The 14,099-nt window shown below is 40.7% G+C and overlaps 1 protein-coding gene across 1 annotated transcript in view; it reads right to left on the reverse strand.

Annotated features, from left to right (window-relative positions):
• Positions 1-436: 436 nt before the first annotated feature.
• LOC114660831 (protein transport protein Sec61 subunit alpha) overlaps positions 437-14,099 on the reverse strand; it is a 54,957-nt gene continuing 41,294 nt past the window's right edge. Inside the window, exons 10-12 of the mRNA XM_028813763.2 lie at positions 12,947-13,138; positions 1,214-1,290; positions 437-1,069 (exon numbers count right to left, since the gene is read on the reverse strand). Of these exons, the coding sequence (XP_028669596.1) occupies positions 883-1,069; positions 1,214-1,290; positions 12,947-13,138 (456 nt within the window). The 3' untranslated portion in view covers positions 437-882. The remainder of the gene's footprint in view (positions 1,070-1,213; positions 1,291-12,946; positions 13,139-14,099) is intronic.

The following is a 14,099-nucleotide window of genomic DNA, read 5'->3' on the forward strand; positions in this document are numbered from 1 at the left end:
TGGAATATCTGATAGATTACAGATGGCACCACAGGTTCAAGCATTCAGCTAGTAGGAAAATGATTCAACTTTCTAATGATAAGGACCTTCAAAAGGGGCTGATGTCTCAATCCTTGTTCAGCTCGGACAGACAATAGCATATACAGAATATCTGTTTCTTTGCAAATAGGATTTGCATAACTCAAAGCCTGCTAGTTAAACAAGAACTCAATTACATTACATTGCATTTCGAAATCCACAAACAAATTGAAGAGCTAATTCTTGCTATTTTCATCACCTAATTTATTCTTCAGTCAGCTTCTTTGTACAACATACAAACAATTCACACTGTTGAAGTGAATTTCAACATTACCATACATTGGCCAAATAAAGCAAGGCTTTATCATGGTTTACAGTACATCCATTTTAATAAATAACACCCAAAGAAATCAAACCATTCTGAATAAAGCATTTAAAATTTAATATTAAAAGTCAAAATTTGAGAAAACAAATATAAAAACAGTGCATGGAGACTATAGTTCACTGGATATGCCACTTTCAATGAATTATTTAAAAGAGAGACTGGCATCTTCAGCGTGCCTGAACACATTTTTGGCAGCAATCAAAAATTAGTAATAGTAGTGTTTCCTTAAAATATGTGTGCACTGGTTCTCAGCAATACAGGCAACACTTACAGAACGAATATCGTGTAAACATTTTAAGGCTGCTGGCACTAACTGCTGCACACAGGCAGAGCATGATAACCTTTTATTAACCAAAAAGGACATTTTGCATTTTCAGCATGGATAAGCAAATATACAGTTATCTTTAAACAAACCTGATATGCAAAAATCAAAATTTTCTCTTTTGCACATAGTATGCAAATGCTAAAAAGTGGGCACTTCAAAAAAACAATGCCCCCATCCCTCCAACTTCTGCCTGTTCTTTGACAAAAATTTCAAAATACTGATATATAATAGTAACAGCAAGTAAAATTCCTGTTCCAGATCCAATGGCACCCAGGAAGTCAGCAAGGACTGAGAGAGCTCCAATACAAAGTCCTCCAAAAGCAGCTGCAGTTGGAATGTACCTGAAAAAGGAAAAACAAAATGTTACTCTAATCACGTTGATACTGAACAATGTAATTGTGCTGTTGAAGAAAAAGTCCTTTTCTTACCTTAAGCGCCTTGAGCATGGGAAAGGCGCTATATAAATAAAATGAATTATTAATTACCTATTTAGTTCATGCACCATTGATGTTTCTCTGTGCCCTCTCATTACCATCTGCTGCTCCTTAAGTTGTTTAGCAACCTACAAAAAGCAAACACACACTCAGTGGAAATCATGGTAATTAAAAAAAATATTGAATATATATTCTAAATAGTCTTTCACTGTTGCAAAAACAAAACTATTCATAGAGACTAAAACCTCTGGCGCATATTTTAAAAATATATTGGGTAACTTAAATTATAAACTATACAGTGGTGCTTCGTACTTCAAACAATTCTAACTTGGAACATTCCAGGGTTCAAATGCTAAATTTGAGAGAAATTTGATCTGGAGCTCGAATAATGCTTCTACTCTCGAACCGCGCACACATTAAAAAATGAAGCAACAAATGATGCTTACACAGTGAGCGGAAACGTCATCTGTTGTGCACCCAAGTTGCCTCTCGCTCTCACTGGGAAAGCATCTCTTGTGTTACCCTTGTATGTTTAAGTGCTTTTTTCACTTTATTTTTGGAATGTTTGGTTTTTTTGCTGCCTCGCAGTTGGGAGACCTGGGTTTGCTTCCTGGGTCCTCCCTGCGTGGAGTTTGCATGTTCTCCCCGTGTCTGCGTGGGTTTCCTCCGGGTGCTCCGGTTTCCTCCCACAGTCCAAAGACATGCAGGTTAGGTGGATTGGCGATTCTAATCGGCCCTAGTGTGTGCTTGGTGGGTGGGTGTGTTTGTGTGTGTCCTGCGCTGGGTTGGCACCCTGCCCGGGATTCGTTCCTGCCTTGTGCCCTGTGTTGGCTGGGATTGGCTCCAGCAGACCCCCTGTGACCCTGTGTTTGGATTCAGCAGGTTGGAAAATGGATGGATGGATAAACAAAAATCCAAAGAATTATGAAAAAGTTTAGGAACCCCACTTATGACTGTATAATAGATATCATATATATATATACACACACATATATACACACACACACACACATACACACACACACACACACACACACACATACATACATACACTACTGTGCAAAAGTTTTAGGCAGGGGTGAAAAAATGCTGTAAACAAAGAATGCTTTCAGAAATATAAATAATGATTGTTTATTGTTATCAATTTACAAAATGCAAAGTGAGCGAACAAAAGAAAAATGTAAATCAAATCAATATTTGGTGTTACTACCTTTTGCCTTCAAACCAGCATCAATTCTTATAGGTACACTTGCACAAAGTCAGGGATTTTGTAGGATTATAGTCAGGTGTATGATCAACCAATTATACCAAACAGGTGCTAATGATCATCAATGTCACACGTAGGTTGAAACACAGTCATTAACTGAAACAGAAACAGCTGTGTAGGAGGCTTAAAACTGGGTGAGGAACAGCCAAACTCTGCTACCAAGGTGAGGTTGTGGAAGACAGTTTCATGTCATGGCAAGATTGAGCACAGCAACAAGACACAAGGTAGTTATACTGCTTCAGCAAGGTCTCTCCCAGACAAAGATTTCAAAGCAGACTGGGGTTTCAAGATGTGCTGTTCAAGCTCTTTTGAAGAAGCACAAAGAAACGGGCAACGTTGAGGATCGTAGACGCAGTGGTCAGCCAAGGAAACTTAGTGCAGCAGATGAAAGACACATCAAGCTTATTACCCTTCGAAATCGGAAGAGGTCCAGCAGTGCCATCAGCTCAGAACTGGCAGAAACCAGTGGGGCCCAGGTACACCCATCTACTGTCTGGAGACGTCTGTCTAGAAGTGGTCTTCATGGAAGAGTTGCAGCCAAAAAGCCATACCTCCGACGTGGAAACAAGGCCAAGCGACTCAAGTATGCACGAAAACATAGGAACTGGGGTGCAGAAATGTGGCAGAAGGTGCTGTGGACTGATGAGTCAAAATTTGAAATATTTGGCTGTAGCAGAAGGCAGTTTGTTCGTTGAGGGCTGGAGAGCGGTACAATAATGAGTGTCTGCAGGCAACAGTGAAGCATGGTGGAGGTTCATTGAACGTTTGGAGCTGCATTTCTGCAAATGGAGTTGGAGATTTTGTCAGGATTAATGGTGTTCTTAATGCTGAGAAATACAGGCAGATACTTATCCATCATGCAGTACCTTCAGGGAGGCGTATGATTGTCCCCAAATTTATTCTGCAGCAGGACAACGCCCCCAAACATACAGCCAAAGTCATTAAGAACTATCTTCAGTGTAAAGAACAACAAGAAGTCCTGGAAGTGATGGTATGGCCCCCACAGAGCCCTGATCTCAACATCATCGAGTGTGTCTGGGATTACATGAAGAGACAGAAGGATGTGAGGAAGCCTACATCCACAGAAGATCTGTGGTTAGTTCTCCAGGATGTTTGGAACAACCTACCAACCGAGTTCCTTCAAAAACTGTGTGCAAGTGTATCTAGAAGATTTGATGCTGTTTTGAAGGCAAAGGGTGGTCACACCAAATATTGATTTAATTTAGATTTCTCTTTTGTTCATTCACTGCATTTTGCTGATTGATGAAAATAAATGATTAACACTTCCATTTTTGAAAGCATTCTTTGTTTACAGCATTTTTTTCACGCCTGCCTAAAACTTTTGCACAATACTGTGTATATATACTGTATATAATATATATATAATTCACTAAGCCAACAGGGAAAGCAAGACAACCATGGGATACGCAAGCAAGACAATCATGGGATACGCACAACAAAGCCACGCCGGCAAAATCACAGAGACCCGCCCACCAATTCTAAGACCATGGGGTACAATGACAACTCACAGAGCCACGCCCGCCAACTCTAAGAGCATGGGACGAGAACGCCTGCCCGCCCGCAAGACTGTTACCAGCATTCACCGCAATGTACTGGAGTGTAAAACCATCGCAGCTTTTAACTCACAAACTGCAACAACTCACCAAACACTGCCACCCTGTCTCTCGAGGCATTCACACTGCCGGAAGACAACCATGGGATACGCAAGAAATAGCCATGTCCGTCAACTCACAAAGCCTCGCCCACCAACTCTAACACCGCAACAGACACTTTCTATATCTAAAAAGATATACAGATACTCATTATTCCCCGGCACGCGTCCACCCACGCTCTCAAGGGATTCACAGTGCCCGCTCATGTGCCCGGACGGAACAACTCACCAACTCGCTTTCGTCTCTGCTACAGTACACATGCACCACTGAGCCACGTTGACTTTTCATTATTCTTTTCAGTTTCGGCTACATTTCTATATATAATCCACCAAGTCGTCCGACTATGGGATACAAACGACAGAGCACCGCCCAACAAATCGAACCGATATAGAGACACACCCACCAACTATAGGAGCATGGGACGAGAACGCCTGACTGTTACCAGCGTTCACCATAATGTACTGGAGTATAAAACCATCACAACTGCTAACTCACAAACTGCAACAATTCACCAAACACCGCATCAGATGCTTTCTATATCTAAGAAGATATATACAGTAGATACTTATTATTCCCCGGCACGTGTCCACCCATGCTCTCAAGGCATTCACAGTGCCTGCTCATGTGCCCGGACGCAACAACTCACCACACACAAATTTCGCTTAATTTGACTCAATACAGGAAACCTCACCCGGCCCGGACACAGAGAGGATTGACAGATTGATAGCTCTTTCTCGATTCTGTGGGTGGTGGTGCATGGCCATTTTTAGTTGGTGAAGCGATTTGTCTGGTTAATTCCGAAAACGAACGAGACTCCCTACTGCTAAATAGTTTCGCGACCCCCGAGTGGTCGGCGTCCAACTTATATATTATTATATATAATACGCTATTGTGGCTGTTCATTTGTCTGTCCAAGATTTTAGATCACCTGTAGCTCGCAAACCGTTTTATCTACTGACCTGAAATTTGGTACACATATACTACATGACATCTACTATCCACTTTCACGGTGATGATTGACCTCCAAGGTTATTCCTCTTTTTATTTTTATTTTATTGTAGAATCAACTCTCGGCGGCAGCCAGCAGGGCGGCCGTGCGGCGCATGCATACGGGCACCATTCACATCCCTACCACCTTCACTGTCACTTCCCCCTACCTCTTCATATCTTAAATCAATCTTGAGGCAGATTGAAGACTTAAGTGCCAGCTTATTTGAAAAATTAAAGAACACGTACTAATTTCAACATAAACAATGACTTAATCAGTTTTAATGCGAAAAGATGCCGAGGAAGAGGAGAAGAGGCGGGCTGCTAGGGTGGAGAAAAGAAGAGCTGCTCAGGAAGCAGCAAGCGCATCAACCTCTGGGCAAACAAATGCTAAACGTACAGAGAAAGAGTATGAAAACTAGGAATGCTCAAGTCAAGTGTATTCACTGCACGTTATCGTGCAGTGCGCTGTATCTGGTATATTATATTATATTTTATATATATATATATAATATAAAAATACCGTATAAGCTTTAGTTCAAACTATCTTTTGGAGGTCAATATAGGTTTTACAATATTCCAGCCGAGGTGTGCAAACCTTCAGATGACTTCGAATCTCTTGGCACCTTTCTTTTGTAATGCTTTGATGGAGGTCTGCACACTTTATTTCTCCACTGGGCTGTCGACATGACTTTTCCGACCGACACCAAGTGTGAAGTTTGCCTAGATAAGGTTTTGCTGTTAATTGACATTTATTTGTTCTAAGAATTTTTATCAGGACTAATTATTTCCTCATTGTTCTGATGACCTTAAATTTAATTTCTGTTAACTGTTGTTTATTACGTTTTAATCTGGACTGTCCATCAGGATCTGGGTATTACATGTCACAGATGCATTAGTGTAGGCGTTCCATTTCACGCAGTGTCGGAGGTGGGGGGTTGTGAGTGCTTTGGTATCCGCCATGCCTGGTTTAAAGTTTTACGACCGGCTTTCTAAATGTCTGAGGCAGTGGATAATTCGGTGCATGGGGTTACAGGTTTTATGTTGTTTTTTTGGTTTTGCCAAGACATGCTTTCTGAGTGCACTGGTGAATGGAGGATACACGCTCCTGTGGGGATGTGCATGTTTCGTTTTGGCAATTCTTTCAGTATTGTATAAATCTGTTGCCGATCTTAATCTGATTGACTCATATTGTTTATTTAACCCCTCTGTAACGGAGTACTCCTTTTCTCTCACCACTTCAAGTCCCAGTCCCACATAGATTTAGATTTTTGTTTCTCACTCTCTAGCCTCTGCTGCTACTAATGCTAGTCTTGTCTCCTCCAGCATCTCTGATCGTAAGTGTGTGGTGTTACACTTGTTTTTGCCCTCTCTGGTCTCCTGGACACAACAATGAAAATTTAATTCATCACCACTTCAGAACCCTAAATTTTTTGCTTATTTGCTCCTAAGCTTGAAGAATTTATTTCTATTAATGCTGGGTCAACTCAAGACCCTGCCTTTTGCTGAATGTCTTTTAAAGGTTTCCTTTATGATGCGGCTACTGCTTTTGCCAGTGGTTTGGCCCACAAATTTCGCCAAAAGATGTCCGATATGGAAAACTGTCTCTCGCTTTCAGAGAGCTCTCGCCCCCGTGTGGTGGACAAAGACCATGGAACTCTCATTGCTAGTACTAGGGCAGAACTGAACGCTTTGCTGTTGCATTGTGCAATTTCTGTTTCACTGCACCAGAACACACTATTATGTTTCTGGGTCCAGACCTAGTAAAATTCTGGCTCTAAGGCTTCGCAAATGTGACTCCTTTACTATTTCAGCCATAAAAATCAAGGAGGGTGGTCTCACAACAAACCCTGGTGAAATTAAGCCCTGATGTGGATTAATTTCTAAAATCCCTACCCCTCTCTAAGTTTTCAGATAGCCCCCCTATCACTTAATGAACTAAAAGAAGCCCTTGACCTCTGTAAGTTCTGGGAAATCTTCCGGGCCTGATGGGTTGCCCCCTGAGATCTTGTGAGCTTTTTGAAGCAGCTCTCAGTCCAACTCTTCGAGATGCTTAACTCTGCTCTTTCATCATCTCACTTTAAGCCTTTACTTATATCGGCTCTGATTATCCTATTGCTTAAACAGAGTAAGGATCCCACCAATTGCTCTAGCTATTGGCCACGATCATTGATGAATTCCGATGTCAAGCTGCTGGCAAAGGTACTTGCATGTCGACTGCAGGCGGTGATTCCTAAACTGATTCATCCTGATCAAACTGGCTTCATTAAGTCCCGCCATGTGGCTGACAATGTTTGGCACTTGCTTCATGTTTTGCATCATGCCCCTACTCTTTCCTCTCCTTCTGCTATTTTTTCGCTAGATGCAGAGAAGGCATTTGACAGGATAAACTGGGCCATTTTATGGGAGGTCCTTGGCAGAATCTTTATTAACATACTTCAGACCCTTTATTCATCCCAATCTTCTATCCTTCTTACTAATAACAACACCCCCCCCCCCCTTTTCATGTATTTCAAGGAGCCAGACAGGGCTGTCCTCTTTCCCCAGTTTTTATTCTTTCATTAGAGCCTTTGGCAGTTGCTCTGTGCAACTCAGACAATATCAGTCCATTTTTGATTAAAAATATACCCCAAAAAGTTTCATTATATGCAGACAATGTTCTTCTCTACCTTTGTAATGCCTCTGCTGATCTTCCCCATGTCTTTGATCTTTTTAATGTCTATCAAACCTTGTCTGGTTATAAGATTAAATGGTCTAAATCTGTTCTTTTCCCACTAAATTCTTCCAGTCATCTCTCTACATTTCCTACTTTCATTCCTCAGACAATGTCATTCAGATACCTGGGATTGGACATCTATGCTGGGGTCCAGGAGAATGCAGCCAACAACTCTGAAGGGTGTTCTGAAGGTGTCAAAGAATCCATTTCTTCTTGGTCCCACCTTACTCTCTCATTCCAATCTAAACAGGCAATTATTAAAATGAATTTGCTCCCCAGAATTAATGTTGTTAGCTCTATCCTCTATGCTTAAGTCACTGGGGTCTTCATTCTTTTGGAATCACAAAAGACCATCTATTAAAGACTCCACTTTGATCCATGACAGGTCAGATGGTGGTGTCTCCCTCCCTGATTTTGAGCTGTACCATCTTGCTTTTACTCTAAGGCCAGTCTGGAGCTGGGTCTGCTCTCCTCAGTATCCTCCTTCATGGTTGCCCATAGAGACAAAATATATGTCCCCTCATTGCACAACTTAATTTCCATTTCTAATAAAGTCCCTTTCTCCTACTGTTGGCCCCATTGTCTCTTATGCATTTCAAACATGGAGAAAGGTTGAAAAAGTGATGGGTCCGCTGCCAAGATGGACCTCCAAATTCCTTTATTTCATAATTCTGCCCTAAATATCGGAGGCTGTCCAATTTCTTCTTTCCCTTGGTATCAGTCTGGTATATCAGTGCTAGGAGATAAATTTAATGAGTTAGGGCTGGACACATTCCTTTCTCTTTGATCCAGGCATCCTATCCCTTCCACCTCCTATTTTGTTCAATTTGCAGCTGAGGTCTGTGCTCAGGACATGTGGAGTCCCCCTCTCTTTCAGTGCATCCCTTGTACTCATTTACTTCATCCCTTTCTTATAATTCCAAACCAGTATCTGGTCTCTATTCTCTTTTCCTTAAAGCTTCCCTCAAAGCTCTCCCAATTATGTCTAACTGGTTAACAGACCTTTCCCCATCCTCTGTGTTGTGCTGGAAAACTATCTTTCAAAGTATTAAAAACTGTTCTGAAAATTGTAATCACCAGCACAAACAATTTAAATTTGTTCACAAACTATACCCTACTCCCTTGGAGATGCCATTTAATGGGAACAGAATTAGATCCCCTATGTCACCTTTGTCCTCTTAAAGTCCCTGGCACTTTAATCCAATGTTCTGTGAATGCCCTCCGGTTATGACTCTCTGGCGTTTTGTACCAGAATCCCTATCTACAAATTTTACTTTCCCCATTCCTTTGTCCTCTCAAGTTCTCCTCCTTCTAGATTTTTCATCTCTTCCCTCACTCTCATTCTCACTTTCAGAAAAGCCTGTTAGTAACCATTGCAGCTAAATTGCTTTTAGCATCTCACTGGAAATCTCCTGCCCTTGTTTCTCCTACTACCTGGAAGTCTTCCTTTTACGATCTTGTCCTCCTTGAACTTTCTGCATCTCAACAACTCTTCTAGCTTTACTATCCGCAACTGGCATCATGCTATTCACTTACTAAAGAGCTGGTTGGGGTTCGCTCCGTGATGTAGTTTTTCTTGTGAGCAGCTTTCCTCTTTTTTAAAATTTTGTTTAGATTGGCCTGTGCTCATGCATGGTGTGTGTGTGTCTATTTATTCGCTCACTCTTTTCATCCTTTTTTGTGTTTTGTTTAAATAGCAGATTCACATGGGGTGGGATGGGTTGGCGCCAGTGGGGGCGTGTTATGTTGTTTGTTCTTACATACTGTAGCTTAAAATCAGTTATTTTTGTTGGTTTTCCTTGGCTTTTCTTTCTTTTATTTCAGCCAGGAGAGAAAACAATGAGATCACAGTTGCATCTATAAAATTTATTTTGTGGAAAATAAAAGCAACAGATATGGGGATGATGGGGTGAGCATTTTGTTGCCACTCCTCCCTGTTAACAACACTCATCGTTAAAATTAGCATTAACCTTGCACTTTTTGCACTTCTTTCATTTTCTTTTATTATACTAGGGGGCTCCGCCCCCTGCTTGCTTTGCTCGCCAACCCCTGTGTTTGGTTAATCCATCCATCCATTATCCAACCTACTATATCCTAACTACAGGGTCACAGGGGTCTGCTGGAGCCAATCCCAGCCAACACAGGGCACAAGGCAGGAAACAAACCCCAGGCAGGGCGCCAGCCCACCACAGGGCGTGCGCACACACACACACACCAAGCACAATTTAGAATCACCAATCCACCCAACCTGCATGTCTTTGGACTGTGGGAAGACGCACCCAGAAGAAAGCCACGCAGACATGGGGAGAAAATGCAAACTCCACGCAGGGAGGACCTGGGAAGCGAACCCAGGTCTCCTAACTGTGAGGCAGCAGCGTTACTCACTGCGCCACTGTGCCGCCGTTTGGTTAATCGGATATATAATATTAAGAGCTTTTTTTTCTTTGGAATTGTTTCAATTTCACTAGCTGCACTTTTGTTTTAAAGGTTTATTAAAAACAATATTTGGAATTACCTTTTCTTCAAGATCGCATAGATTTTTGAATCTGTTTTTGGAGACACATTGTAACAATGCAACGTATAATCGCCTGTGAGTGAATATTGTTTCTGTTTCTCTAATAAATAATCCAACTTTTTCTAATGGTTGTCCCTGTGATTTGTTAATTGTCATAGCAAAAGCTATTCTCACAGTAAACTGTAAACATTTTAATACGAATGGCATATCATGATCTCCTTTGGTGTCTAATGTTATTTGCGGAATATATACATCACCTTTCTTGTTGCCTGTTAAAATTTTTCTCCTCGCTGCTCTTCTTTGTGTTGTTTCATCTAGAACGTATTGTCCTTATACACTTTATATGTGCTGAGAGCACATGATCTGTGCGTGCTACGGATTTACAATTTAAAGAGATTGTTATTTTCATGGGAATTGTTACATATGCATTATTTTCACTTTTACGTTAAACTTTTGTAAAAACAATACTTGTCCTTTTTTTCCAGCCATGTGCATGGTTACAAGACTTATAAAGCTCCTTGAGTTTGGGGGATGGGGCGGTCGGCTGAACGCACGCTAAGCGTCGGATCATCAGCTGTCTTTCTACTGCTGGTAAGCTGCCTGTTCTGCTTGTCGCATGTCGTTGTTGTAAGAGCTGGGAGCACATGATGCGAATCTGCCAAAGCAATCCAACAACTGCTTGGTTAGATGTCTGTGGACTTGTTTTAAATGATGGCTCACTGCCTCACAACCTCGCGTGATGTTGTAAAAACAATAATTGTCCTTTATTTCTGGCCCCAGGTGTGGTTAAATCTCTTTCTTGCAGGATGTATAACACTGCTCCCGTTGTGAGGGGGTTTGGGAGCAGCTGTTGTCACGTCGTGTTGTGTCTTGCAAGAATCTCATATTCTATATCCCCGTGAGATGCTCTGTGGCCATTCTCTTTCGTCTCACGGGTCTTTTATTTGTCTTCCGTGATGATCACGTATCATCTCCTAAACATTCTATCCCACAGGATTTTCTTTTATAATAGAGAGATGTATAGTTCATGGATGGAATAGACTTGAATAGTATTGATTTTGAATTTATTTTTATGGACTTTGCCTTGATAGATTCCATTGTCCCGAGGCTGTGAAACCATTCTATGGTTCACTGGATGAGACTTTCTTTTGATTGCCCATTCCTGTCTGATGCCTAATCTATGAACATTTGTTCTCTGAACCTTAGAGATCTAGTAGCTAGGGAGGTTCCGTCTCCTTGATTATAACAGATATTGTGGATTGCTATCCATTCCTTCTGTACGTGCCTCAACTGGGAATGACTGAGAAGTGATCTGATGTTTGCAGCCACCTGGCTTGTGGCTTTGGGACAATCACACCTGTAATGCCCAGGATTATATGTATGTGGTTGTATGTTGGAACCTCCGGATTCTGGTACTTATCTTTCATGTGCATCTTGTAATATATCCTACTCTGCTGCTTCAGGATTTTTTGCTGCTTTACTATCATTGCTCATCTGTGCCACCCCACTCTGCCCAGTCTTACATTCTCCGCATCTCTGCTACTATCAGGTAAGTATTGCTCTATATTATGCTGAAATACTCTTGTGACAAACTCTTCCATATTAAACCGTTTGTTCAGAGAAAGTGGTCAGATTGGAATATCTTAAAAGACACTGGCATTGTGTGGCACCAAAAATATTATGTCACGGGTCAGGTCCTTGTCACCACCTGGCTGTGAATGAAAAGTTCAGTGGCAGCATTTGCTCAGGAATATGCCATCCTACTCATGGCTTTGGAATTAGGAGTGTCAGTGTGCCAAATTTTCAATTTGCTAAAATAACCGCAGGCTATGGATTAGTACACAACTAATCAGTTAATATTACATTGTTTAACCCAAGATCTCTGGCAAAACATTGCTGCTATCAGAATTCATTATAGATTCCAACCTTGATGTGATATGCGTAACAGAAACTTGGCAAAAACCAAACAACTTTACTCTCTTACGTAGGCTTGTAGCTCAAGACAAGGTTGCAGTAATTGCTAGATAGGAGTTAAACATCAAAAGAATCCAGCTGACTTTCCATTTTCTTTGAAGTGTTTGGCTCTTAAACTAATAATGAAAATTGGTCCTATCTAACTTATTGTTGTCCATCATCCCCCAAAATACAATGGGTCTTTCTTATCTGATCTCCCAGAGAGTCATTCTTCTCGGCGAATTGATCATCCATACTAACACTTCTACATGTAAACTGAGAAATGAATTCCTGTCCTTACTGGACTGTCTAAGGATGTGTATGATATGAAATATAACATACCATACACCTTACCGAGTAGAAAGCAAGTCATTAGTTTGCTCACACTCTCCAGTTTATAGTGAATTATGGCCTTAAAATAACTGTCAAAAATATAAGAAATTGCTGTAAAGCAAAACAAGACAATGGCTTGATATATATTCTAGCAAAGCATATTTTCTTAGTAACTAGATTCATTCCATACAAAATTTGTGATTTGTGTTTTCCATGTTGTAAATTATACAGTATCAGTATTTAATTATTATTATTATTATTAGTAATGATTATTATTATTTAGAAGTTGGAAAATCAAAAAAAAAAAAAAAAAAAAAAAAAAAAAGCAAGAGTTACTCACATCCTTTGCAGATGAACCAGAAACATCAATCCATGTTTTGGAGAAGAAGGCACATGAACCCAACATGAAAATAATATAAACAATAACATGTATAGGATCTTCAAAAATTGCACCAATTGATTCAGGCGGAGACAGATAGTAACAGAGGCCACCAACTGGATAGGATCGCGCTGGACCACCTCCACTTACATCCTAAACATATTGCAAACAAGAATATTAAAGAGATGAATGGTATTTCAGTCATATGCTTTCATACACTGTACACGTTTTTAGAATTATTTGCTTAAGACATTAATTATATAGGTAAATTGTAAGGTTTTGATTTACCAAACACCATGCTAGGATATATAAATGTAAAAATGGAATAACAATCGAAATGCTGTGAAATTAAAAACTTGTAAATTCACCAGAAAGGTGCTTCTCTGGTATGATATATAAACAACTAGTCATTTAGCCTGTTACAATAACAGGCGCTAGAACAGTAGTGCATAAACATTAGTAGGAACAGTCTATATTAAATGGCAAGGGACTTTGATCTCATTCTTTTTGTTGGTCGTATTTTTCTTTCTTTCAGCCTTTCTTTTGTTGATGTTTACTTGCTGAGCTGACCGTTCTTCGTGGGCTGCCGCCGTGTATTGTATGTCTTTAATTTTCTATGACAGTAATACTGTCTTGTACGGCTCTATTCAATAAGGGGCGCGCACAAAAAGGCGAGCTTCAAAAGGGCAACCTCAATTGAGCGCGGCGAATAAAGGCGTTCGTAGATAATTTAGTTCAAATGGCTCTGGAATATGTGAAGAGCAACAAAGGTGCTGATCTTTATTTACACGCACCTTTATTCGCTGCGCCCAATTGAGGTCGCCCTTTTGAGGCTCGCCTTTTTGTGCGCGCCCTTATTGAAGGATACCGTCTTGTACGTCCTCCGACTTGTACGTCCGTAATATACTTTTAATTTTCTCTGGAGGTAATACAGGCGTGCGCGTCGGTAATATGCCTTTAATCTCCTCTGACAGTAATACTGGCTTGTATGTGGCTGTAATATGCATCAGAAAAGCGCTATATAAATGTAATGAATTATTATTTATTATTATCACTGTATTGTGTACCTTTAATTTCCTCTCGCAGTAATACTGGTTTGTATTTCCGTAAAACG

The sequence above is a fragment of the Erpetoichthys calabaricus genome, chromosome 1, assembly GCF_900747795.2.
Source record: "Erpetoichthys calabaricus chromosome 1, fErpCal1.3, whole genome shotgun sequence".
Lineage (NCBI taxonomy): Eukaryota > Metazoa > Chordata > Cladistia > Polypteriformes > Polypteridae > Erpetoichthys > Erpetoichthys calabaricus.